Raw genomic sequence first — 27,651 nt, forward strand, 5'->3', positions numbered from 1 at the left:
ACCGTTCAGTTTGTTTGCCTTTCACCGACTCAAAGGAGACCAGATTATTATCAAACACAATTTTATTATTAGAATGTTACTACTCTGGAGCATGCAGAGCTACGCACTGTTATAGAAATCTCTTCATTTTAATAAATTTCTGGGACAGGAAAATCCGACTTCATGGAGCAACAGAATGCACAAAGTCTCTAGTCTATAAAAGTGGTGTAGAACAATACGTTACGTCAGGCGAGGTAATCATGACACATTGATCCATGTACCAAGTTCTGACAACACTGCAGCTTATTGAGACTTGCTGCTGCCAGCTAGGGAGCAGGAAGTTAGGGGCTGAGAAGAAAACAGAAACCATATAATGAAATACCCACATCTGATGGAAATAGACCATATTCATTATTTTTGTAGGTGACAGCTGTTGGACCATTTAAGAAAGGGTGTAATTAAATTTGCATTAATAATTGCTTTCAAAAGTAATGTTTACACATTAAAAACTACAAAGAGGTGTCTTAGCAACGGATAAAAGGGATTTGTTCCTCACGCCTGATGATGTGAGTTTGACTCAGAAACCATGGAGGAAGGAGAAACCCAACTCCATGAACTCCAACTCTGCCCTTTGATCTACAAATGTGCACACGTCCCCTGCAATATAATAATAATAATGAAGAAAATGGCAAAGAATGAGTATCCGCATGAGAGCGACTTTTTTATGCACCCAGACCAGCGTCTCAGGATGTCCATCTGTTGGCCTCTGAGTGCTTCTCTTGTTTGATTGCCATTCCTTTTTGACTTCTTTTTGTTTCTTTCTTTTTTTTCTCTTTCTACATATCATCTTGATTTTTAACTTTCCTCTGAATCTGGGTCTTACAATTAGTTGGGAGCATGGTCTCAAGCTTCTATATAACACACATCTCTTGTTAAGTTGAACCTTAGACAATGCCTGGTATTCTTAAGGATAATTTACATATGTAGGGTATTGTTGGCAAGAAGTGTGTTAATTTTCTGTTCCTCTCCCGGAAACTCCCCATTAAGGAGTTGGAACTGTGTGAGCCTTACCTTATTTGAGAAGATTGCTGAGAATCAGATCAGTGAAAAACAGTCCCAGCAGCAGTCAGAAAATCTCCCCTCTGGCTTGCCTGGCTTTCTGCTCTGTGATGCTTTCAATTGAAGTCTGAGGTCACTTGTCTACCCTAGTCCAAGCAACAGGACCCAATGAATTAATTTCCTGTCTTAGTTACTGTTCTATTGCTAAGGAGACACTATGACCACACAATCTTATAAAAGAAAACATATAATGGGGACTTGCTTCCAGTTTTAGAGGATCAGACAATGATTATCATGGCAGGGAGTATGGTGGCAGGCAGGCAGGCAGGGAGAGGTAAAGCACTAGAGACTGGGTCTGGTGACACACCTCCTCCAACAAGGCCACCCCTCCCTATACTTCCCAAACAGTTCTGCTAACTGGGGACCAAGCTTTCAAAGATGTGAGGCCGTGGGGACCGTTTTGGTAAGACCACCACACTCCTGCTCCGGATACCAGCTGCTGTCATGGTTCCTGTCCTTTTACTGTGATGAGATAGCATGACCAAAGCAACTGTCATGGGAGAAAGCATTTGACTGGGGGGGGGGGCTTGCTTACAGTTTCAGAGGGTTAGCCTCTTATCATGGTAGGACTGTGGTGGAACTTAGGCAGGCATGGTGCTGGAGAAGTTAACAGAGAACTTTACCTTCTGATCCATGGGCAGCAGGCAGAGAATGAGATGACCTGGGCTTTTGACTTGGAGGTAGTTAGTTTGTTTTTGTATTTTAACCTTTTGATAAGCTTTTAGATCCCTCTTTTAAAGAGTAGGTGTATATATATATATATCCTGAGGCTTAAACTCAATAAATTTTAATGAAAACACTTTAAGAATTTTGAGAAATGTTGTAATTTAATGTGTATACTTTAAGAATTTTATGTGCTTTAAAATTACAATTATTTTATTTATATGTCTGTATGTCTTTGTATATGCTTCTCTGTGTGTGTCTTGTGTGTATGTGTATGTGGAGGGTGGAGGACAACCTTGGCTGTCATCTCTCTAGACCTATCTACTGTGGATTTTGAGACAGTAACTTCTGGATTTGTAGCTTGCCCAATTAGACTAGACTGGCTGGCCTGTGGGAGCCACAGGGATCTTTCTGTTCTCACACTCACGGTACTGGGATTTCAAGCTCACATCACCACACCGGACTTTACAGTGGCTAGCTTTTTTTATGTGGATTATGGAGAGCAAACTTGGGTCCTTGTGCTTGTATGACAAACACTTTGTAGATTCCTAAGAGAAACGTATCAAGACCTTAAAGAAACCCTGGTATTTAATTTTTGTATAGTCCTGGAACTTGCTGTGTATACCAGGCTGGTCTTGAACTCAGAGATCCCAAATGCCTCTCAAATGCTGTTGTTAAAGGCACGTGCCACCACACCTAGCCTGTAAAATCTTTTTTTGAGACAGGGTTTCTCTGTAGCTTTGGAAGCCTGTCCTGGAACTCACTCTGTAGACCAGGCTGGCCTCAAACTCAGAGAGATCTTTGCCTCCCGAGTGCTAGGGTTAAAGGCTGTTGTTGCTGCACTTGTTCTGGATGGATGAATAGTAACGTGGGTGTGGCCTTCACTCACATTATCACCGTTTCGTTTTTAGCCCTTAGGAAAATTAGCCCTAAGGCTGTACCCAGCAAAAAGGGAACCCGAGTGGGATTTCGGTCCCAAAGCCTCAACAGAGAGACGCTTCGGAGAGATCAGGATATCGTGACAAAGCGGGTCCTTTCTGCGAGGCTTCTGAAAATCAACGAGCTGCAGAACGAAGTGTCTGAACTGCAGGTCAAGCTATCCCAGCTGCTCAAAGAAAACAAGGCTTTGAAAAGTCTCCAGTTTCGTCAGGAGAAGGCATTGAATAAGTTTGAAGATGCAGAGAGTGAAATCTCTCAGCTTATACAGCGTCATAACAATGAGATCACTGCGCTCAAGGAACGCCTGAGAAAATCTCAGGAGAAAGAACGGGCGACAGAGAAAAGGGTGAAAGACACAGAAGGCGAACTATTTAGGACCAAATTTTCCTTACAGAAACTGAAAAAGATCTCCGAGGCTAGACACCTCCCAGAACGAGATGATCTGGCCAAGAAACTGGTTACGGCCGAGTTAAAATTGGATGACACCGAGAGAAAAATTAAGGTAAAATTGTCCGCCTCCATGCTGTTCTGTGGTTGGTGCTCACGGGACATTTTGGGGGCTCTGATTAGCAGCCCGTTGCACTTTGGCCTTCTCTTAGACTTGAAAGTGAATTTTAATACTTTTTTTTCTGAGCTAGAAATCAAAGACAGAGCCAGGCTTGTGGTGCAGGCTTTTAGCCCTAACGTTCAAAGTGCCAGGGCATCTTGGTGAGTGTGAGACCAGCCTGGCCTACTTTCTAGACAAGCCAGTGCTTCATAGTGATACTCTTGTCTCAAACAACAACAAAACCACAAAAGAAATTAAGGGCAATTAAGAATGCATATATTCCAGGCTTAGTCTGTAAAGGACTTGTTCCGCAAACATGAGGACCCGAGTTCCACCCCAAGACTTATATAAAAATGGCTGGGTGTAGGAGGTGACCTGTGCACTTGTAATTTCAGTGCAGGGAGGGGAGGTGCAGATAGGCAAGTCCATGGGGCTCACCGAGCAGCTAGCCTGGTCTACTTGGTGAGATCCGAGTACCAGTGAAAGACCATGGTGGACAGCTGCTAGGAGCAAACCCAAGGTTGTTCTCTGGCCTCCAAACATACACATACATGTATGCATACCTTCATTTACACAAAAGATGACGTATTGAAGAGCTAGATATCAAGGCTTGTATACATTATTAGTAAGCCATATGCTGATGGAGAAATTTGAATCTTAGTAATTTCTGGAAACATTGTGTCTGGCTGTTTGTCTTTGATGTGTAGTTACCTACCCTGTACAAAACTCCCCTTCCCATGAAACTAGAAATTCACAAGAGAGGAGAACAATCATAAAGAGGTAAAAAGAAGGTCTTGGGATATCATGATAAAGAAGCAAAGCAGGAAGGGGACTGTCAGGGGGCAAAGAATCACATGGCTTAAGAGACATGGGAGACAGTGGAGTAGGGGAGCAAATGAGAAGGAAGTAGGGTGGCCCATAAATGAAATGGTTTTAGGGAACCTGTTTGGGGCCCTTTGTATAAGAAACATGCATGAACAACAGTCTGTGTGAGGGTGGGGTGAAGCAGAGATAGGCCTGATGTGGTGGCATGTGCTTGTAATCTGGGCATTGGGGAAGCTGAGGAAGAACTGTGAGTTCAAAGCCAGCCTTGACTATATAACAAGACTCTCTCTCTCTGGAAAATAAGGGTACTGGCTTCTTTCTATTTTGAGATCATTGTAGATGCAGATGCATCAATAAGAAAATGACACAGAAAGATCCTATATTCTCTTTACCTGGTTTTCCCCCATATTTTATAATCGTCACATAATATTAGTGTCAGGGAGTTGGTTCTAATACAGTGAAACGATCCAGCAAACTCCTCAGCTTTCTCAGGCTTTTATCTGTGCTCATGTGTATTGTGATATACTGTTTAATTACATGCATGGCTTTTGTGACCATGATCCTTCCCTCTCTAACCTGAGACATTCTCTGATGGGCATCTCTCTAATTCTGTAATTTCAAAGATGCTGTGTAACTAGAGTTGCTTACTGTATAGGCTTAATGTTTACATACATCACTTACAAGCTAATGGCAGTTGTTGAATGAATCAACAGCTTTTGATTTCAGAGTAGTACTTGGCAGTGTGGTCACAGAGGATCATAGTATAGCCACTTGGAGGATAGTACCCTTTAGTTTTTGTCCTAGCAGGTAAAGCTGCTGAGACCATTCGTGTATAGAATTTCTGTATGGACGTGACTTTTGTTTTTCTGGGATGTTTCTTTTGAGGAATCATTGACAAAAATGTGTATATTTAAGGTGTATAGCTCAAAGTTTTATAAATACTTATGTTTTCTATTTTACAGTTAAACCCGTGGTTCATTTTGAGGTCCCCCCCCCCCCGCCAAGTATTGGGTCTCAGTTACTCAGGTGCCATGAGAAAAGGTGACTCTTCCTCCGTCACATCAAGTTGCTTGGACATCTTTTTAAAAAAATCAGTTGGACATATTTTTTGAGGGCTTCTTTCTAGCTGTCTAATCTGTCTTGCTGGCTTAAGTCTCTCCTGTTCCCAAATACTCTTGATCCTTAACACAGCGTGACAGTGGTTTCTTACAAGCTCTGAAATTCTTTTTAATCTGCATTAGATCTTCTGCCTGTTTTAAAATATTTAGTTTATTTTTACGTGTGCATTATCTGATTTGGATGCTAGGAACCCAACTCGGGTTTTTTTGGAAGAGCAGCAAGCCCTTTTAACTGCTAAAGCATCACTCCAGGCCCTCCATGTGTTATTAAAAGGCGTGTGTGTGTGTGTGTGTGTGTGTGTGTGTGTGTGTGTGTGTGTAAACACATCCTAGGGCATTGATAAGAACTGCTTTATGCACAGGTCAGTTTGCAGTGACTGCCACCTTACCTGTTGCTTCCTGACCAAGTGCAAGGTGTCTCCAGTCATTTGACTCATCTTTGACTTCTCAGTAGTCTCCGGTTTCTTCTCAGATCACTTCTAAATTTATTTTCTTGAATTTTGAAGCTTGTTGCTGTTGTAAAAAAATAGAGTTTCAATTAAATGTTTTATGCACAGAAAGGAGCGACGCAGTGTTAGAAATGACCCAGGTTCAGGAGAGTTGAGTTACAAGCTCTGAGTCTCCAAGTCTGAGAGCTGAACCAAGCTGCTTCTGTGTAATTGAAATTGTGTTGGGTCAGTGTTTGACATGCAGTCAAGGGACCTTCTAGTGCTGCTTTGGTAATGTCACATCTGCTGCTACACCTTGCTAGCTCTCTTCTGAGTGGTGAAGCCCCTCAGGAGAATCATTCTCACCTTTTAGTTTATTCTTTATCCTTCCCAACACTTTTGACATCCAATTTAGCATATATAATTATTTCCTTCATAATCTCACTAATCACAGAACTTAAACTATTTGTTGGTGGGTTTTTAATTTGGTTATGAGTGAAGCTTTTGTTTTTATGTCTCATTCAGCTTCTTAAGGTTTGCCTGATCCACTCTAACTTCATCCCCCCACCCCCACCCCAGATCAGTTGGTGATGGTTAAAGGTCTGTAATTGCTCAGGAGTCGGTGAAGAGCTTGATTGTGATGTTGCGTTTTGCAAACTCACTAAGGGCGGAGGCCTGGCTGTGCCTGGCAATTGTTGTCTCCTCCCTTCAGTGTTCCAGCAGTTGAGCACTGTTCCCTAAGGCTGACTGGCTCTGTGGTGCAGAGGACATTTCGCTTGTTTGTTTTAGTGGGTTTTTTTAATGTGTTATCTGTGCTTGAACCAAATTTGTACCTTCAAAACAAAGATTTTATATCTTTCAGCTTGTATTACTTGACTTTCTTAAATTTTACTTTAAATGAGTTTTATTATGTATATTTAACCTACAAAACATGATACATATACTAAAATGGTTATCATAATAAAACAAAATATCCATCATCTCAAGCAGTTGCATATTTCTTCTCTGTGATCTGAGTAGTTAACATGTATTCCTTTAATTAAAATCTTGCACATATTACACTGATTAACCTGGTTTTCATGTTGTATATCACACCTTTGACACTTTTGAGATTATTTTTATATTCATTTTCTAATTTTTGAGATTTGCACACATGAGTGCTGTATTTATATCATTTATTCCACATGTTCTCTTCCCTCCGACTCTTCCCGTGTGCCCCCTTCCACGCCCTCTCAACTGCACGGCTTCTTTAACTATTACTGTTATGTAACTACAACCTGCAGAGTCGATTTATCTTGCTCATACATTTGTATGTTTAGGGATGACCATTTGGAATTGGATAATCCATCGGGGGCTCATCCCTCTCTCAGAGGCACTAATTGCTTGCAGCTCTTCATCAAGGGATTTCCCACACCCGTGTTAGTATGTCAGCTGGTACTGTCATTCTTTGGGTCTTGTTTAGGAGACCATATTGTTTCATATTTCATGGGTGCAACTCTTTGTCATATAGAATATGGAATATTGGAGCAGATGACCTGGTCCATAGTGTATATATGCCACATTTTTATTATTCATTTGTCACTTTTAGGACATTTAGGTTGTTTCCATTTCCTAGCTATTGAGAATAGAGCAGCAGTGAATGGGCATATGCTGAGCTGTGGTATAGCTGGGTCACATGGTGGATTTAGCTTTTTGAGGGATTTCAACACTGATTTCAATAATGATTGTACCAGTTTGAAAAGTCAACAGCAAGGAATGAGGGTTCTCTTTCCCCACATTCTCTCCAGCATTGGCTATCATTTTGTTGTTGTTGTTGATTTTAGACGTTCTGACTGGGGTAAGTTGGAACCTCAAAAATCTTAAAAAAATGTTTTAATTTGCATTTCTCTAATTTCTAGGGATAATTATGTTAGTTTTATTTCTTCTTTTGAGAACTCTCTGTTCAGATTCCTTAGACCATTTTTCAATTGGGTCTTTTGTTTTCTTAACTCTGTTTTTGGTTTCTTTGATATTCTAAATATTAGTTTTTTGTCAGATATGTAGATGATAAAGATTTTTCTCCCACTCGACGAACTTCCTCTCCTATACAGAAGCTTTTTAATTTTATAGGTCCCACTTGTCAGTAGTTGGCCTTATTCCTGAGCAAATGGAGTCCTGTCCAGAAAGTTTTCCTTAGATCTGTATGTTGTAAGTTAGCCTGTCTTTTCTTCAAGCAGTTCACCATTTCTGGTTTCACATTGAGGTCCTTGATCCGTTTGGAGTTAATTTTTATGCAGGGTGATAAGGGTCTGGTTTCATTCTTCTATATAAGGACATCAGGTTCCTCAGCATCATTTGTTGAAGATGGTATCTTTTCTCTAGTGTGTGTTTTTGGCATCAAATGTGAGGTGGTTGTAGTTACATGTACTCATCTTTGGATCTCCTGCTTTGCTCCTTTGATCTCCATGTCTGTTTTTGGGCCAGTGCCATGCCATTTGTGTCACTATAGCTCTGTAACATAGTTTGAACCTCCAGCATCATTTCTTTTCTCAGGATTGCTTTGGTTTTCTGGGTCTTTTGTGGTTCTGTGTGAACTTAAGGGTATTATTTTCATTTGTGTGGGATTGATTTTAGTTTTATTTCAATGTAGATTATAGACTGGAACTAGGGATGGTATATTTATATTCATAAAGATGTCGGGCACAGCTTTTACTCCTCTCATCACTAGTTTAACTAGTCTAATGTCAGTGGCCTCTCCCTGCGTTAATCAGCCTTGAATTGGGCTGCTGGCTTGTTTTGTTATTTGATGTGAGTGACAAGGTGCATGGGAGCTCAGTAGTTTTGGAGTGCAATCAAGAGTTTTGAAATGGGCATATGGTTAAAGAGATAAATAGTGAAAGATTTCAGTGGAGTCAACTACCCTGATAGTTGTCCTCTCCCTTTAGGAATCAGCTCACCTATAGCAGTGCTTGCTCTTGGCCCAGAGCATACCAGGGTGGACTGCTTGATGGAGTTAGTCTAGCTAACACTGTAAAAGTTCCAGCACCTGAATCAGACCACATGTTTAACCCTTACTTAAAATTACTGTACACCTTTATTTTGGGTTCTATATATGTATTGCATGGTGACTTCCAAAATTCTTTCCTACAGGAAACTTAAAAAATTTTTCAAATATATAGCACATAGTTGTCTAAAGTTACCATTCAGAGGAATAGCACACTGTTGTCTGTGATCATTTTTCTACATGACAGCTCTTTGTTGGCTCTAGCCATCCCTCTGTGTGACAGCTCTTTCTTACCTTTTTTAGTCACTGTATTGTGTCACAGCACACAGTAGCAATTTATTGAGTAGTCATCTCAAAATAGCAGTTCTATTTTAATGTATGTTCTTTAATAGATTAATACAAGCTTTAGTACTGAAAACCTGATTTTAGTACTTAAAAGCTGATTTTTAAAGTAGAGAGAAGCATGCTTTAGTTATAGGATGCAGAGGTTTTCAAACTTCTAAAAATTATCAACAACTCTTCCCTAACAAAGCTTTTGATAGTGGTTTTGCTTGCTGATGTTTGCCACGTTAGAAATTAAATGTTGAGAACATTTAAATAACCGGTAACATTGCATTATATAAAACAATTCAGTGTAAATGATCACTGAGTGGTTAAGAGCACTGGCTGCTGTTGCAGAGAACTGACCCACGTGGCAGCTCACAATCATCTGTAGCTCTTATTCTGGCCTCCACAGGTACCAGGTACATATATGAGCCACACATGCAGATATGCAGACAAGCACTTAGACACATAAAATAAAAATTATTACATCTTTTTTTAAAAAAATGTCTTTTAATAGTATTTTTTCAGAAATTGAAGTAAATCAGGATGAAAGTGGTTTGTTTTATATATTTGTAAATATCTTTATGTCGGACTCAGAAAGGACAGCTGGGTTCTATATCTGCTTCACACTCAACATGTTGTTGTGATTGATAAACATGTAGACAGTCAACCTCATGCAGATGTTAACAGTAATTGGAGAACAGAGGCATATTTAAATAGCATGTTAAGCCAGTAGGTATCCTTTAATGTTATTCTAAAACTTACATTGTGTTCTCCAGACTTTGGGGCCTTCGTAACCAAGGCTACAGGAGCAGGTTAATCATAGTATTGTGCCCCAAAGCAGATGTCAGGGATTGTAGCCAACATAGGAGTCCACAGTCAGCAAACAGAAAATTGTCTTCCAGCCTTTATGAAAAGATAAAACCAATTACTGTACACGTACATAAGTTGTTTTCTCTTTAAAGACCTGCAGCAGGCTGTAGGTGTGCCTTTCGTGTATGAAAGTCCAACTACTCGTGGCGTCATATTGGCAAAGAATAAGTTACTTTGTCGGGAACACCTGATGAAACTCTCCAGACTTCCTCTATCTCTCAGCAGGTGGTGAAGCTTCAGGAAACAGTTTGTTGTTGCGGAGCTCAGGGTATATTGCTGTAGATGAGTGGATGCTTGGGTGGATGCTTCTCTTGGTAGATTTTCCTATAAGAGTCCAGGACTGCCCTCAAGCAGGGGTGTGCTTCTTCTTGTTAAAATCATGATGCATCTCAAGTAAACAGTCTTTAGAAACAGGGGTTAATTGAGGGAAACTGTTTCTCTCTCCCTGCCACAGTCCTCTAGCGCCTCTGTTCTTAGAGCTTTTCTGTCTTCTGAACCCCAAATCCAGAAGCTCTGCCATTGCCTTGGTCCCTTCGGTGCTATTTCTAACACAAGAAGTGAATTAAGATCATAATGGATGTCAGAGCAACAGGTTATTTCTGTTCTTGTCCTCGTGTTTGGTGCTCTCTCTAAATCCCCCGGCTTCAGCTGACACATCTGAGGGATTAAATGCTAGGGCTCCTCAGGTGCCCTTAAACTCTGAACTCTGGTGGGCCTAAGTCAGACTTAAAGTTTTTATTGTCACATTATCTACCTGTCTATCATTCATCCGTCCGTCTATTATGTATGTGTGTACACTCAAGTGTGAGTGTGTGTGTGTGTGCTTGCATACCTATGCGTCTCTGTCTATGTCTTTATCTGTGTAGTGGCTTGCAAGGTCATGGCATGCTAGTGGAAATGAGAGGACAGCCTGTGGGTTTGAGCTCTCCTCTTCCACATGGACCCTGGAAGTTGAATTCTTAGCTATCTCACTGGCTCCAAAATCAACTTGTTTAAACCTTTCATGTGCCTAAAGTATTTTTAGCTTTGGGAAACCATTAGTTTCTTCTGGCCAAAGTTAAGGTTTCTTTGTTTTGTTTTTTGATTTTCTCAAAAAGATTTTACTTTTACTTGTGTGCATATATGTGTAAATGCAAGTGTCTGCAGAATCCAGAAGAGGGAAGGGCATGGGATCCCACAGAGCTGGAGTGTCAGGCAGTGGTGAACCTTCCAGTGTAGGTACTGCAAATTGAACTCTAGATTTTTGTGAGAGCAGTAGGTGCCCTTAACCGTTTAGCCATCTCTCCAGGACCACCAACTCTGAATTAAGTTCTTATATATATTATCAATTGTTACAGAGATAAAATATTCCTAATGCTGAAATCATGAAGTCCCTGCTAGTTTTTATTGTAAACCAATCCTAAAAGTGGCTAGACCACATACATGTTAATACAATTAAATATTAGTGTATTTTAATACTTCATGACTTCAGTAGTTATGTTTGGAGGGTCCATGGAAACCTCTCATTTTATAGTACAATTATTTTAGCTTTGTATTAATGTTTTCATAAGAATTTTGTACTGAAGAACTAACAGAAGCATGGGGAGGGGCTTTAGCGCTTTGAAGAGGTTTGCAGTGAGGTAGGATTCCCTCAGACTGTGTTTAGGCAGCTCCTAAGAACCAGTCCTTCTTAGGAAGTAGTCTTTGCCTTGCAGGCCCTGGCAGTGTGTCAGTGTCATTTGATACCCCTTACCACAGACAGGAGTGTATGGTAACTCAAACGTGTGTTTTGAGTGCTGGGGATTCAAACCCGGGTCCTCATGCTTGTGCAGCAAGCACTGTACAGATTGAGCCATTTCCCCATCCCATAACGTTTGTGGTTTCATTGAAGAGACATGAACTAATTGAAAATAAAGTTAGGAAGCTTTACTGTACCCAAACTTGGTGCAGATAAGCTGGTGTGGCCATGGAGACGTTTCTAGGTGGTGCTTTGAATGTCATGTTAGGCCTCGACCCTGTTAGCTTTCAACTGACTGGATTCCTAAAGGTCAGGAACCAACCTAATTTGATTTTGCACTCACAATACTAATGTGCTGTCTGGAATAGAATTAATGTTTCTAAAAAGAATGAATGAATAAATGGATTGATGAGGCATTTGTGACAGGTTCACAAAAATGGAGGGCAGCTATTCTGATGATGGCAAGATCAAAATGGAATCTATCGTCCTAGGCTCAAAATTTTCCTCCAGACAAGCTCATAAAACTTGATTAACTTCATGTTTTAAAAATGTTGACTTTGAGCCAGATGGTGATGGCACATGCCTTTGATCCCATCAGAGGCAGGCAGATCTCTGTGAATTTGAGGCTAGACTGGTCTACAGAGTTCCAGGACAGCCAAGGCTATACACCAAGAAACTCTGTTTTGAAAAACAAAATAAAAGCAAAAAGTTGGCTTTGTAGGTATCTATTGTGGACCTCTGGCTGAACGGTTGACGTTCTAAAAAAGAACATATTTTTAGTTGTTAAGGCTGAATTGCTGCTTAAAGTGCTAACACAGTGAAAGAGTTATTCAGAGACAGTAACAGCATGTGTAGAAGGTATTTCTAACTCTAATTTTACTGCTCACACTGCGAAATATTAACAAGCTGACGTGTAGAGAGCAAATGGGATAGCTAGGAAGCAAAAACAAAACAGAACTGGTCTTCAGATGGCTGAGCAGGTAAAGATGCTTACAGCCCAGTCTGGTGACCTGAGTTCCAGTCCAGGGACCCACTTGGTGGAAGGAGAGCACTGACTCCCTCAAGTTATCCTCTGACTGCCACATGTGCTCTGTGGCACAGGTGCATGTGTACACACAAGCATGCATGCACACATACATATGCACACAAACATACACACACTAAGTGTAATAAAATGTTCTTAAAATAAGTAGAATAAATATGGAGGCATGGATGTTACATGAGGGCCTGCTTGTTGGGCTTTCTGTCCTGTCTGGTTCCCACAGTTATTAGGTCCCAAAGAATCCCACATTTTTAAAACATAAATTATAAAACCCATTGGCCCATTAGCTCAGGCTTCTTACTAACTCATAACTTATACTAACCCATTATTCTAGTATATATTAGCCACATGGCTTAGTACCTTTTTCAGTGGGGTAGGTCACATCTTCCTTCTACTGTGTCTGGGCAAGACTGGGGAGGAATGGGCTTCCTTCTTCCCAGAAGTCTTCTGTTTTCATTGCCCCGCCTCTACTTCCTGTTTAGTTATCTCACCTGTATTTCCTGCCTGGCTACTGGCCAATCAGTGTTTGTTTAAAACATAATTGACAGAATACAGTCCCGTAGCACATGGACCAGACTAAGGAAAAATGTCCTTTCATTTGTTAAAGGGCTGAGGCTTGGAAAAGAGGAAATATTTTTTTTTTTTTTTTTGGTGTTCTTGGAGTAATATAGTCCTGATGAACATTACATAGAAACTGGTTTCTACTCATTTGTAAAGAACTTCCCAATCACTGAATTGCCTGTCGTGGACTCAATATCATGTGATTGCTGAGCTTTCTGTCCCTGGAAGAACTTTAGTAGAGACTGAGTTCATCTGCCAGAAACCCCTAAGTGACTCCTGTAAGGTGGGCTGGCGAGGTGAGCGACAAGGCTGAAGTCCTGAGAACTGAGCTTCACTGAATAGTGGTTAAGAGAACACGAGCAGAGCCATCGAAACAAGCTCTGTGTTCAGTGATATTCATCTTAACTAGGAAGAAGGAATAAGTGGAAGTAAAATCCGCTGCTGTGAGTGTGTTTGCACAGCTGTTAATCCATGGCCACCCCCTGTCTGTCTCTTAAAAGAGTTAGCATTCTGACATACTTCATTTTGGGAAAAGTTAAGGGTTTAAGTTTTTGTTTCATTAAAATGTTTCTTTAAAGACATTACAAAATTTATTTTAAAGTTGTGGGGAAAGTCTCCATTGTCCTACTAAGGTCAAGTTACTATTCCTAAGGTGTTTTTCCATTTAATTTCTTCAATTTTGAAGGCAATTTTTCCTTGTATAATAATGTATAACATAAGAGAATATCTAAAACATTCATGTCCTTACTGGAGTCCTACTTTCGCCTTTGGTCTGACTTTGAAAAAGGAGACAATGTTATTCAAGTTCCCTGTGGCCACCTTCCTCAGGACTTACCGTGCTGAAGCTATTAGGAGTGTCTCCTACTTAGACATTTCATTTTCAAACATATCTTTAGAGTTGGTCTTTTAATTTTTAATGCATTTTTTCTTATTCACTTTCAAAAAGAGGAATAAAAATCTATGAAAACTAAATATTCTTACCAACCAGAGATCACAGCTTTTAGCACCCTTCTGGATCTTTTTCTGGGAGGGAAAAATAATATATAATAGGAAACATGGTCCTGGGCTTCTGTTGTAAATAATGAGCTGGATCTCATCAGATGCTTTTGCTGTATCAACAGGATGATTAATGCAGTCTTGCCTCATTAGTGCGATGCATTAAGATATATTAGGGGTTAATGCTATTTTGCTTGATGAGTTTTATGTATTGCTTGATTCTTTATGCTAATACCAAGGAATTTACATTAGTGTTCACATACAATTTTATTTGATTCTAGGCTGCCCTTGTGCAGTTCATAAAACTCAAGTCTATAAACTTCTCTTCTAGAGTGATGTGTAAGGGATTTCCTCCCTATACTCTCTATATTTCACCTCTCAGCCTTTGGATTGCATACTTAGTTCTCAGTCTGTATTTGTCTTTCTGTTTTTCCTGATTATATATTTTTCTTACTACCTATAGATATATAGACCTCTATTCCAGTTTTAGTTCCTTAGAGTAATTTTTATTTGTTCATTTCATCTTAGGTTTTATATTTTCATCATTAAGTAAATATCTATTTTTATAGTACATATAAGTGTACACATCAATAGGATTCACTGTGGTATTTCCATATAGGCATACAACATGTATCGCTATGGCTATCTATGCTTCTTCCACTCTCTCCTGCACCTGTATCATTCCCTGTCTGGCTTATTTTGTTGAACATGATGACTTTCAATTCTATTGAATTTTCTGAAAATGATAGGACCTTATTCTGTTCAGCTAAGTAATATTTTATGGTATGTGTGTATATGGTATGTGTTTATATGGTATGTGGGTGTGTGTGTATATGGTATATGTGTATGTGTGTCTATGGTATGTGTGTATATGGAATGCATGTATGTGTATATATGATGTGTGTATATGGTATATGCATATGTGTGTATGTATGTTGTTTCCTTTATATTTTTATCACTTGAGCAATAGGCAAATTCTTACTGTTCAGAATAGTGCCATGGTATCTCTTTGGTGTGCTGACTTAATTTCTTTAGGCTATTCACTCAAAAGTCACAACAGTTGGATCATATGGTAGTTCTATTTTTAGTTTCTTTAGGAGCCTCCATTTCCACAGTGGCTGGACTAATTTACATTTTGCCATATCAATATTGATTTTCAACTTGACAGGATCTTCTGTCACTTATGAGATGAACCTCTGGGAATGTCTAGTTTCTAGATTGAGTTAACTGAGGTTAACTCTCTGGTCTGGAGGCTCAGACTGACTAGAAAGGAGAAATAAGGGCACGCCAGCATTTGTCTCTCTTGTGGGTGCACGTGACCAGCTGGGTCGCAGTGTCTCTGCCCTGCCTTCCCCGTCAGGATGGACTACACCCTCCTCCCTTTGTGAAGTTGCTTCTGTCAGGTGTGCTGTCACAGGAACAAGGGAAGTCACTGGGACTTCAGTGATGGCATCACCACTGGCCTTCCTTATTACTGCTCTGTGTTTATTCTGGATCTGTTTAAGTTGTGAGTATCACCTGTATTAATTACTGTAGATCTTACAAGTATAAACTGTTTCTTTTAGCTTCCAACCTCCAAGAACAAAAGTTTTTAAAACATCATTGGATTTCATTGCTATCTGTTGTCATATTCTTTCTTCATGTCTAATTTTATTAATTTGGGTTATCATGTTTTCTCTCACTCTTCTCTTCCTCCTCCACCCCTTTCTCCTTCTCTCTGCTCTCTCCTATGCACCATGGCTAAGAATTTCTCTGTATTCTTGATAATGTTTATCTTTCCAGATAGCTAACTTCATCTCACTGATTTCTTTAGTATTGTTCATTTTTTTCCTCTGGTCTTCATTATTTCTCTCCATCTGCTCATTTGAGGTTTGGATTGCTTTGTTTTTCTGAGACCTTGTATCAGCAGGCTACTTATTTATGACTTCTTAATGTAGACACATATTGCAGTAAATGCCTCCCTTAGAACTACCCAGTAAGTAGTGTTTTTACTTTCATTTGATTCTAAGCATTTTCCCTGTTTTCTTCAATGATTCAATGATCACTCAACAGTGTATTGCTCAATCTCCAGGTGTTTTCATGTTTTCCTTTTACCATGTTTATTTGAAAATTTCATGCACGTGTGAAATACATCTTGACCATATTGACCCCCATCCCCTCCCTCCAAATTCCTTCAGCTTATATTTCAATATATTCTTTCTTTGCTTTTCGATTGAGTTTTAGTTTTAGTCCATTATGATGGAAGAAATAAGAAAATATTTCAGTTTTTAAATGTTTGATAAGGTTTCTTTTATGGCTTCAATGATCTGATTTGGAGGACAGTGTCTTCACAGCTGTCATGCACATTCTACAGACATCTGTTAAGTCTGTTCCGTGTGGTCCAGCTTGACTTTGAAGCTTTTCTGTCTTGATAGCATGTTCATTGGTGAGAGTTGGTGTGTTGGGTTCACCGTTGTTTTATCTGGACCTGTAGCACTTGTTTTGTGAAACTGAGTGTGTAACAATGTGCAGTATATATTTTCACCCATCGAATCCTCCTGATGGATTGTTTCTTTTGTTAATGGATGATGCTCTTCTTCGTCCCCTCTAATTCTAGCTTGATGTCTATTACCCATCAGTCCACCTGTTCCTGCTTGTTTGCAGCTTCTGCATGCTGGGTAAATCCCTTTCCAGCCTTTCCATCTCAGTGTGTGTATCTCTGCCAGTGAGACTGGATTTTGTCCTCTCATACGCTAGGCTGCAGTTTTTAGTTGGAGAGCTAATAACCACTTACTTAGGTTCTGGGTCAATATTGAGAGTTACTTGTTTCTGTAATTTTATTGGATTTTTTTCTTGGTTTATTTGTATACGGTTTGTTCTTTTCTGTCTTCCTTATTTACTTTAGGAATTTGCCAAATGCTGAGTTAAATGTTCTTGTTTAATTCCTTATTCTTCTATTCCTGTTGTAAAATATCTTCTGTGATTTTTCTTGGTTTATCTATCTGTGCACCATTTGTTCTTTTCTGTCTTCCTTATTTATTTTAGGAATTTGCCAAATGCTGAGTTAAATATGCTTGTTTCATTCCTTCTTCTATTTTTGTTGTAAGATACCTTCTGTGATGCTAGTTTGGTAGTCGAGAATTGCTTTAGTTTGTGCTTATCTTGGAAAGCATCTCCGTTATACTCAAGAATTCTTTGGTCTGTATGGTAACGTTATCATGCGGTTGTTTGCGTTTCTCCATGTTTTCCTAGCATTGGGCTTTCTGCAGAAACGTCTAATGTGACGTGGATGAGTCTGTCTCCCAAGTTACTTATTTTTTGTGGCTTTCTGAGTCTTCTTTGCTGACATTTTATCTGTAATGTGCCCTGGAGACATGCTTTTCTGGTCACATCTGTTTAGAGTTCTAAATGCCTCTTGACCTAAGATGTCTGTTATTCTCCCTTGATTTAGAGACCTTTTTTTTTTTTGCTGTAATTTCAGTGATTATGTTTTCTGTGCCTGCAGTTTGTGTTTCATCCCCCTTATGGATTCTTACTATTAACTCCTTAAATGACATATTGAGGAAAGTCACCAAGCTAAGCCCTAAAAACCGTGGTTTTTATCTTCCCTCTCAGAGTGCATGAATATTGACAGCTGTTCATCCCCGTGAACAGTGGTTAGATTTACTGGTTTTAGACATTCAAATAATAGGTGACATTACTTCATTGTGGCTTGTTTGCATTTTCTCCACAGCTAGCGATACAGGAGCCTCATGCTTGGTGCTTATTTGTCTCTGTCTTCTTTGGTAAATCACCTGTTCAAATATGCCCTCTACTTTTATTGAGCTGTTTAGTTTCTTTTAATTTTGTGATTATATATATATATTATATATATGTGACTACATATATGTCTATATACATATATGTTGTATATACACATATATATGTCTATACACACACTGTTATAGTGATATAATGGCTTCTTATATCAAAGACAGGAGTTATTAATTTCAGTAAAATCCAAGAAACTTCATTTCTTAACATAGCCCTGGGGATAATCAATTTATGTTTGAAGTTATTTATTTTAGGATATCCACTAGGGAAAAACTGGAAGCACAGAAAAACTGGGACAGCAGAATCTACTTAAATAAATTATGCTGGTCTAGAAATGGAATGGCCCCATCTTAAAGGACAGAGGGACTAAAGTCCATTGCTTTAGGTTTTTATGCTAGTGAGGAGGAGCACATCAGAGTTCCAGGTTGTGCACTGAGATGTTGACAATGGTGATTACTGAATAGTGAAATCATAACTACCTTATATTTTCCTTTCTTCTATGTGGTTTTATGTTATGTTTAGAAAACTTCTTTCTGTCTAGAAGGTAGGCAAATAACTAATTATTTGGAAAAGAACTATTTTAATACTTTTAAGTTCTTCATAACCTCGGTGTTGCATGTTCAGAGACCATTGGAACAGCCCGCAGTTTCCTGAGAGGGTGTTGGGTGCGCACACTAGCTCCTGTGCTGTTTGCCTTTAGCTACCTTGGTATTTACTTCCCAGCACTGACTTCTGGAAGCTCCTCTGTTATCACTTCTGTCTTTTGGTTCCACAAGTGACTTGTGCTGTAGGCAAATGTGTAAGGATGAATTACCCATCTCAGGAAAAGCAAGGAGGGATCGCCAAGTGAGGCATCGCACTAATGGGTAGGGAGCCTGTTCCTGGCTTGTGGTATGCCTGGTTTTTAAGTCTCATCAGTGCTTCCGAGATGTCGCCTGGCACTCCTGAGTCCTGCGTTTGACTATTGGTTGTGTTTTTGTTACACAAAGGAATTATCAAAAAACCTCGAACTAAGCACCAACAGTTTCCAGCGGCAGTTGCTTGCAGAAAGGAAAAGGGCGTTTGAGGCTTATGATGAAAATAAACTTCTTCAAAAGGAGCTGCAGCGGCTCTATCACAAGCTGAAGGTAGGCATGTCTTTTTAGATCCCATTATTTCTCCTGTCCTATAAATTACATGAAAACCTAGTATTTTTTTTAAAAAAATGGTCACTATTCATATTTGTTACTATATAATTTACAAAATTCTAGTATTATGTCTGTCACTTAGAAATAAAAGCATTGTTAATATAATTGCTATAACAAAGTTAAGTACTGTATATGCCAGTAGCAACAATGTAAATGAAATAAATTTTACAAAATTCTGGAAGAGAACCATGGGAAAGAGCATGTGCGTCACATTCTTAAAAGACCCAGTATTCTTCACATGACCCAGGACTGCTTGCTTTTCAAGTTGATGCCGCCTTCATTTTGTTTAGAGGAAACCAATTTACATTAGTTAATTGTATTAAGCATATTTTTATTTTATGGAGGTCATTGATGGGTTGAAAGTTTGTTCAGAATTCTACAAAATTATGCCTAACCTTATAGAGTTTTCTCTTTGATGCGCAACTTCTCAGAAAAAAGGCATTACTCTCATATTGTCAAGATCCCTTGGGTTGAAAACATGATTTAATTTTTAAGTCAGTAATAACCCAAAACACATTCTTAAGAAAGATTCCACTTTTGTCTCGTGGCTAAGCCTGGATCACAGATGGGCATTACTCTCTCTATGGGGGAGGAAGTGGAGCTTGCTTCCCTCTCCCTTCTCCCCATTCCCCCCTCTTCCCATCCCCCTTTTCCCTTTCCCTCCCCTTCTCCCTATTTCCTCCCCCTTCTCCCCTTCCCTTCCCCTTCTTCCCCTTCATTTCTCCCCCGCCCCCGTCCTTTTCTTTCCCCTCCTCAGAGATACTTCTTTCTCTAGTTTGACAGTTACACTGGAGAGCTGACCTAGAGATGTTTCAGTTTTATAGAGAAGGTGTTAGTTATCACACTGCAGGTGTTTGTTTAGTTTCAAACTGATTATCTTCCTTTCTTGTATTGGGTTTATTTTCAGGAAAAGGAGAGGGAATTGGATATAAAAAATATATACTCTAATCGTCTGCCGAAGTCGTCTCCAAAGAAAGAAAAAGAAGTTGTTGCAAGGAAAAGTGGTATGGTAGATTACTGCTAAAACTGGAGCCCTGTGATGTGTGGGCTCTTGAGTCATGAGAGTGAAGGGACAGAGCCTTGGGGTATATTTGATCTGATTTTTACAGATCAACGTTGCTAGTAATCATAGTTTTTCAACTTTTGTCTTTCTAAGAAGTTATTAAAATCCTGTCTTAGGGGGATGGAGAGATGACTGGGGTGGGGGTTAAGAGCGTTTGCTGATCTTCCAGAACACTTATGTAAAGGTGGCTCACATTGACCTGCAACTCCAGCTCCAGGACATATGATGCCCTCTTCTGGGCTTCTTGAGCACACACACATTCATGGCACACAGACACAGAGACAGCCCATGCACATACATTAAAAAAAAAAAAAAATTTACAAAATTAAAAAAAAATACGTTTCATGCAGCCTTTTAAAAAATGTCTAAGTGTTCCTGTGTTGAAGCATCCCAAAATATGTTAATGTACAGCTTTTATGTTCTCATTAAACTTAATTTTAATAAAATGTTAAAAACCTTATTATAATTTTGATAGCATAAAATATATAATTATTTCCAAGTATTAAGTACCTAGCTTTAACAGTTGTATCTTTCTTGCTGCTATTTCATCCATTCCTTCCACTTTCTAGTGTATTTTAAAGCAAATCCAGATACTATGTCACTTCACTTATACTTTGTATTATTGTGCAATTTTCCTTTTCCTAAACAAAAGCATAATTCTCCTATGAATTAGAGAAATTTTAAAGCATTCAGTTTGCAAAAGATGATTATCATTTGTAGTATAATTGTCCTCAGATCACAAAATTGTTAGTTAGCCCTTCGTGAACGGAGTGTGTCCTCTCAGATGAATATTGCCGGTTGAATATATGTTAACGTTATTCAGTGGGGTTAGAAAACTTGTTTATGGTTTTCTTGGTAGTATCATGCCAGAGTGACTTTACCGACCTGTGCACAAAGGGGGTGCAGACCTCTGAAAACTCTGAGCTGGAGGAATTCCCTGTCATACCACAGACTGTCCTGTGTTATGAGAACAAATGGGACGGACCAGAATCTCTTTCTTCGGTGAGTTTAGCACGATGGCTAGAGCCCAACCACAGGAAATCTGTTTTCACAACTGTGGCCGAAGTTCTCACAAGCTGCCCCCCAACCCCCGTTCTGTATCCCCTGGGGAAGAGTGCTAGTTACCTTTCTTGTTTCTTGACCAAATACCTCATAAGATGCATCCCAAGAAAGGAAGGGCTCATTCTGACTCTTGACTTAGGGGATGCCGGCTCTCATGGTAAGGAATGTGAGACAGCCAATCATATCACAGCTAGTCAGGAAGCAGAGGTGAGTGTGGCTGCTCAGGTGGCTCTCTGCTTTCCTCTTCAGTCGCCAGCCATGAAGGCAGGACCACACACATTTACCGAGGGCCTTACTCCTCAGGTTCTTTTGCTTTTAAGATTTATTTATTTAAAGTACTCTACCTGCATGTACACCTTTATGCTAGAAGAGGCCATCAGATCCCATTACAGATGGTTGTGAGCCACCATGTGGTTGCTTGGAATTGAACTCAGGACCTCTGGAAGAGCAGCTACTGCCTTTCCACTGAGTTATCTCTACAGCCCTGAACTCAGTTCTTAGGGTAACACTGAGATCTTTATCTCCTAGACAACTGATTCTAAGCTGACAATGAAAGTGGACCATCTTGGGGACCAGCAAAAAAGTTCATGACATTATTCAATTTCAATGCTTCATAATTTTTAATTAGAAATTTAGACATAACGTAGATTTGCAAGATTCAGTGTGGCTGTCAATGCCTGTGTTCTGCAATTAAACACCATCTTAGTTGGCCACCTCAGCTGGTTAATGGCCATTTCTGGTTAGGTAGATTAATCAGATTTTACTGTAAAATACACAGACCAAAGCTACTCTTACAGCTTACCTCATCACATGGTTGTTGATTTTGTTTTCATTATTTGGATTGGTTCTGATATATCTTGTAATTTTTTTCTTTAAAAATTTAGCTCAATTAAGAATTGTTTTTGAAGCATCTTTCAAAACATAGTAACTTGACTTATTAAGTGAAGATTTGATTTTAATTTCTAACTTGGTAATCATGCTTAATGGATGATTTGTCATGTTTAAAGACTATTTCCCCTTTTTTATATGAATTTGTATTTTTGAAATGCATGATAGTACCTGGAATACCAAGAGCGAAATGAGCGTGGGGCAGAGATTCTAAACTCGGAAAAAGAAGAAAGATGCGGTGAAGATCAGGAAGGATCCTCTGGCAAACAGGAGGCGGGGAAGCCTGAGAGAGGTAAGAGATTGGGTAAGCGAATACCCAGCTTTGCATGGCTGCAGGAAGCGAATACCCAGCTTTGCATGGCTGCAGGGACAGAGAAGAGGTGGAGGCAGCAGCAGCGGCAGCACACAGGAGTCAGAACAATGGGATGGAATCACAAAAGGAAGAAAAGGAAGGCTGGAAGGGGCTTGGGAATTATGAATAAATTAACTTCAGAGAATTTAGATGAAACAATGTTTAATCAAAGAGGGGAACTATTCCTGTAACCCCATGAGGAGTTAACTGAGCGAGCCCTCTGCTGTGCTGGCCTTGATCTCTAGGTCATGGAGTAAGTACAACACAAAAATCAGTGATCTACAAGGCCCTGAGCATTCCTATAATTTTTTTACTTTACTTTGTAAATATTTATAACATTTCCTATAAGTTCAGAGAAACAGTTCGCATAGTTTAGATGATGGAAATGAAGTTCATTGTTATAAAAATACACAGACCAAAGCTACTTTTACAGTTTACCTCATCACAATTTTATATAGGTTGTTAGTTTTATTTATTTAAATCAAGTTCATTTCCTTCTGTATAGAATGTGTTAGAGGTTTGGGTACCAAGAGTCCAGATTGACTTCCATGCCCCCTTAGTTCCATGGTAGTTGTTTACAGAGAAATCTTATTTGTTTTAAGCTTAAATTCATGGAACAGCATGTGTACTGGATGGGAATGTTATGTGTACTGGATGGGAATGTTCGCATGTGTACTGGATGGGAATGTTATGTGTACTGGATGGGAATGTTCGCATGTGTACTGGATGGGAAATGGTAGTTTTATCACTTTTGACCAGTGGCCAAGCAAGATGCTTTCATGTGTTAAGCCACAGAAAGGAAAGTTGTTATGGTCAGTTCATTTTAGGGAACAGGAAAAGGAACAGAAGACCGTGGCTTGGTTGCTTTGACTATCTCCTCACCTCCTGTTCCATATGGGTGATCTGATATCAGAATGTACGCCCTTTACTGAAATTGTGATATTTTTATACTTTTAATTCTTTCACTTGAAAATGATTTCAAAATTATAGGAAACTGCCAAGAATGGCCCGAAGAAAACAAAGTTTTTCAAATGAATTCCGCACCTCATGTCTGTACCTTAAGAACATGGCATGTATGTCCTGCAGGCACAGATCTCACCTTAAAGCTCTCTGGCATCCTCCCCACGCTTCGGGAGCTTTAACTCTGACACCTTTAGCTAGTCTGTGGTCATATTGCAATTTCATTGGTATACATGAGATTGTTCCTTGAGGCATTTTCTTCCCTCAGAACTTGATCATAAATTGTGCTTAATTCTCACCCCTAGGGTCATGTTTACTGTGAAGTATTTTTGCTTATGATTTTTTAGTCTACGCAACTAATACTTTTGATAGTTACACACCTTTTTTAAAAAATAGAATGTTCTTTTGAGATGTAACTGAAATTTTCTCTTGATTTGAGCTAGTGCAGTTGCTGTCTGAGTTCTGTGTAAGGGCTGCTTTCTCAGGACAGCCAAGAATTTATGTTTGAGCTCCTTGTTCTTCCTGTCTCCCGCACACCATGAATTGTACAGTCCTGCATGGAGAACCTTCCTACTGCCACACTGAAGGTCAGGGTCCAATCCATGTGCACTACTTCCGAATCCAGAATGCCAAGTGTAGAAACAAAATATTATGATCTCCATTCTCCTATCTTAGCATGCCAAATGTAGATTAAAAGACGTTTGCAAAAGATTGTAGCCAAGTTCTCCTATTTAGAAATACTAACTGCTATAAAATTCTTGTCTTTAAATTTCATTTTATACAGAATGGGAAAGAGAAGAATTTGATAAAATGAAAGGTAAGACATCTTTACTAGGAAAAACAGAGAAGCCAGCACTGGAGACTGGAAAGTTTCAAGGAGAAATGTATCAAATTCAGAATGCTGATAAACTCGAAGACGAGGCAGAAAGACTAAAGACAGAAATGCTTCTTGCCAAACTGAACGAGATCAACAGAGAACTCCAAGAACCTCAGAACCTGAACCGGCCCCCTTTGCCATTGCTACCTAACTTTGAATCAAAATTGCATTCTCCAGACAGAAGCCCCAAATCATACACATTCTCCGAGTCTTCAGACAGATCATTCAATGGACATCACTTGTCAGACATGAGTTTTTTAACTCCCAGAGGAGAAGGCCGGAGTCCAGGACCGATTCGGAGTCCAGGACTAATTCGAAGTCCAGCCTCTCCAGATGAGTTTGCATTTGGTGGCTATGTGCCTTCATTTGCAAAAATGTCAGGGAAGTCAAATCCACCTAGCCAAAAAAGTAACCTTTTAGATTTTCAAAATAACAGTTTAGAAAGCCTAGGTAAAAACAGTGTAGATTTAATTTTGAGAAGGGAGAAAAAAGCGAACCTAATGGAGGAGCTGTTTGGCCCCAGCACCAGCAGCACCACCGTTTCTTCCAAGAGCAGTGAGACACATTTTCTGGCTGCCAGCAGAGGAGACTTGGACCCTCTTAATTTCCCCTCTGGGGACAAAAGCAGCAGAGTTCAGGAGCCTGATGATGAAGATGAAGACTTTTTCCTCAGTGAAGGAAGAAGTTTTAATCCCAACAGACAGCGGCTGAAGCACACAAGCAATAAGCCAACGGTCACAGCTGTTGACTCTGTTGACGAGGACATTGAAGAGGTCACACTCAGATGACTGACTGGAGTCCACACAGTATATGTGTATATATTTTTTAAATTGTAAATATTAAAGTATTTTAATACAGTATTTATTATAAAAGCTTAAATTTCTAATGGTAAAATAGACTTATTAGGGAGTAGGTCTTAGCAACTAAATACGGCACACTTGAACAAATAGCGCCATACCACGTGACCATGTTGCTAAGAATGCTGTTTTTGTTTTGAAATGAACTGAAAGGAGAGTTGCTGCTTCCTTTTTTTCTGTTTTTACAACTGGTCTCACTTACTGAGCTGGCCCTGTGGGAAGTTTTACTTCACTAGAATCTTTCTTATTTCCTACTTTTACCTCTGTTGATTTTTGACCGAATCTCGCTGAGCCTAAGTATTGTCTTCCCACCGATGGTTAAATGGAAATTAAGGGTCTCCACTGAAGACCCCAGTTAGCAAAGAGCAATGGGACTTGGGAGCTATATCCTAGTTTGAGGTGACAAAGCCAAGCTACTCCTGAGTGGGACTTCCTCTGGAATTTGGGGTATTTACCGAGGTATGCAGTGGGGAGCCTAAAACACTCAGTGCTGCTCGGCTGGCCACTTAGGTGGGTCACGGAAGGCATTTTTCCCCTACGTGTGCCCTGTGTGGCTCCAGGAGGCTTAGGCACAGTGTCACTCCTCTCCTTTTGTACACTCTGAACTCTGGTGGCTGCTGGCAGATTCCCTAGCAAACACAGGAAGGAGAAGAAATGTCAGTACAACACAGAATGATTTTCAGTTTAATTATGTTTCCAGAGTCCTGGTTTGGGAAATTTTAATAAATAATTATAAGATTTGAACTTGTCCTCAAACTCAGCAGACAGAAGTGTGATAGTCTTGGGTTTACAGGACTGATGTTGATGCCACCATGGGTAGAAGTGTTTAGCATCGGGGCACCTGCCACGCAGAGTGGACGCGATAGTCTTTTGTAGAAAGGCGCTGTTTCCTTACCCTCAGTTCAAGACATATGCAGAGGCGGATGCTGAACAGGCCTGCTCTGCTGCAGCAGCGCTAGATCAGCCAAGGAGAAACACTGTGTGTAAATGGAGTGACGGAGCAGTGTGACCATTTGTTCATGGCGTGGGTCGTATGGTTGTCCAGGCATTCATGCTGACTAGGGGCGGGAGTTCCCATGGTATCTGGGGTTCTTCTGAATGCTGACTTGGGAATGCTGCTTGATACTTGGTAAGTCTTTGCCTGGTTAGGCCTCTCATTCCTGGCTGCACTGCCTGTCACCTCCTGGACCAGCTTCTCGTCATTTATTGGGAACAGACTCTCCTTAAAGTACTACATAATATGTTAAAGCTTCTCTCAAGGAGGATTTTAGATCTTCTGTGAGTAAGCATTTACTATATTGCAAATCACTGTAATATATGTAAACGTGTTATTTGTGATACAGTTCTTGATCAAACATTATGTAATGTTAATTTTGTTTGTGGCTGTAAGTTTTCTACTGAAGAATTCTAATTTTATAGTTTTTAAAAAAACTTTTTCAGAAAAATTTCATTCATTACTTTAATTAGATTTATGTCCTGAAAGTCTATTTAACCCAATGAGCAAAGGATTATTAAAATTAAGACAAATTAAGTTAAAAGTTTAAAAGCATGCTGATGTTTAGTTTTAGAACTGGATATTAAAATGTGCGAAACATGGACAGCCAATCAGTTTTTTCTAAATGTCAGGTTAAATTTCTTTGTACTCAGAACTCTTACTAATAAACATTTAAAACACACCATGACTCTTTATTTGAACGACATTTTATAGTTAGGAGGTATTCAGTGGAAGCAGGATTGGGACCCCTCATCCGCCTGTTACGTTGTTTAGCGGTTTTGGTTGAAGCCCAGAATTTGAACTAATTCAGGATAGACAGTGTTCCAGTCTCATCAGATAATTGTAGTTCCAATTAATTTTTTCCACCTTAATAGCTGTTGCAATGACACACATTTCACATGGTAATACAGAGGCATGCAGGCAGGGAGGGTTAAACTGAATCGTAAACACAGGCCTCTTTCCTGGCTGACCCGGTGCTTCCTGATCATCTTCATTTAGTAGTTTAAACTGGTGTCCCTGGCTGGCCAGTACACAGGGAAGGGAAATGTGCCTTCTAGTGATGATGCAAATGCTTTAGAAGTAAAGGAATCACCCTAACTTGGCAACAGAGAATACCTGTGGAACCTTTGTCTCAGCTTCACAGTGCATACCTTCTCGCATTAAAGTCCGTCTAAAAAAGAATCAATAGTGCTCACTGAGGGTGTCCTGCCTGTATTAGGTGAGTAGAGACTCACCCATAGACACTGCCCTTATCTGGCTCCTTGTGTGGTGTACTGTGACTTTCTCAGCTCCTAGTAGTCTGCTGTGGTCCTTGTGGGTACAGGTGAGTAAAATCCTGGAGCTGATGCTCTGCCAAGTGCCCAGCACATTATCAGCGCTTGATAGACAGCTGTTGTTATCATAGCTAATTATGAGTTTCATGGAATAATTGAAGTTTGCATTCCCACCAGCAATGCAGGAATGTTCCCTTTACCCCACATCCTCTCCAGCCTAAGTTGTCATCA

The 27,651-nt window shown here is 39.7% G+C and overlaps 1 protein-coding gene across 2 annotated transcripts in view; it reads left to right on the plus strand.

Moving 5' to 3' along the window:
* Lca5 (lebercilin LCA5) overlaps positions 1 to 26,793 on the plus strand; it is a 47,742-nt gene extending 20,949 nt beyond the window's left edge. For both annotated transcript variants that reach the window (XM_041679639.1, XM_041679640.1), the window contains exons 4-9: positions 2,673 to 3,202; positions 18,896 to 19,033; positions 20,001 to 20,097; positions 21,016 to 21,158; positions 22,275 to 22,398; positions 24,203 to 26,793. In XM_041679639.1, coding sequence (XP_041535573.1) covers positions 2,673 to 3,202; positions 18,896 to 19,033; positions 20,001 to 20,097; positions 21,016 to 21,158; positions 22,275 to 22,398; positions 24,203 to 25,083 — 1,913 coding nt within the window. In that variant the 3' untranslated portion in view covers positions 25,084 to 26,793. The remainder of the gene's footprint in view (positions 1 to 2,672; positions 3,203 to 18,895; positions 19,034 to 20,000; positions 20,098 to 21,015; positions 21,159 to 22,274; positions 22,399 to 24,202) is intronic.
* Positions 26,794 to 27,651: the final 858 nt, after the last annotated feature.

The sequence above is a fragment of the Microtus oregoni genome, unplaced genomic scaffold (genome assembly GCF_018167655.1).
Source record: "Microtus oregoni isolate MIOR12 unplaced genomic scaffold, Mior012 000032F_ref0000030, whole genome shotgun sequence".
NCBI classification, from domain to species: domain Eukaryota; kingdom Metazoa; phylum Chordata; class Mammalia; order Rodentia; family Cricetidae; genus Microtus; species Microtus oregoni.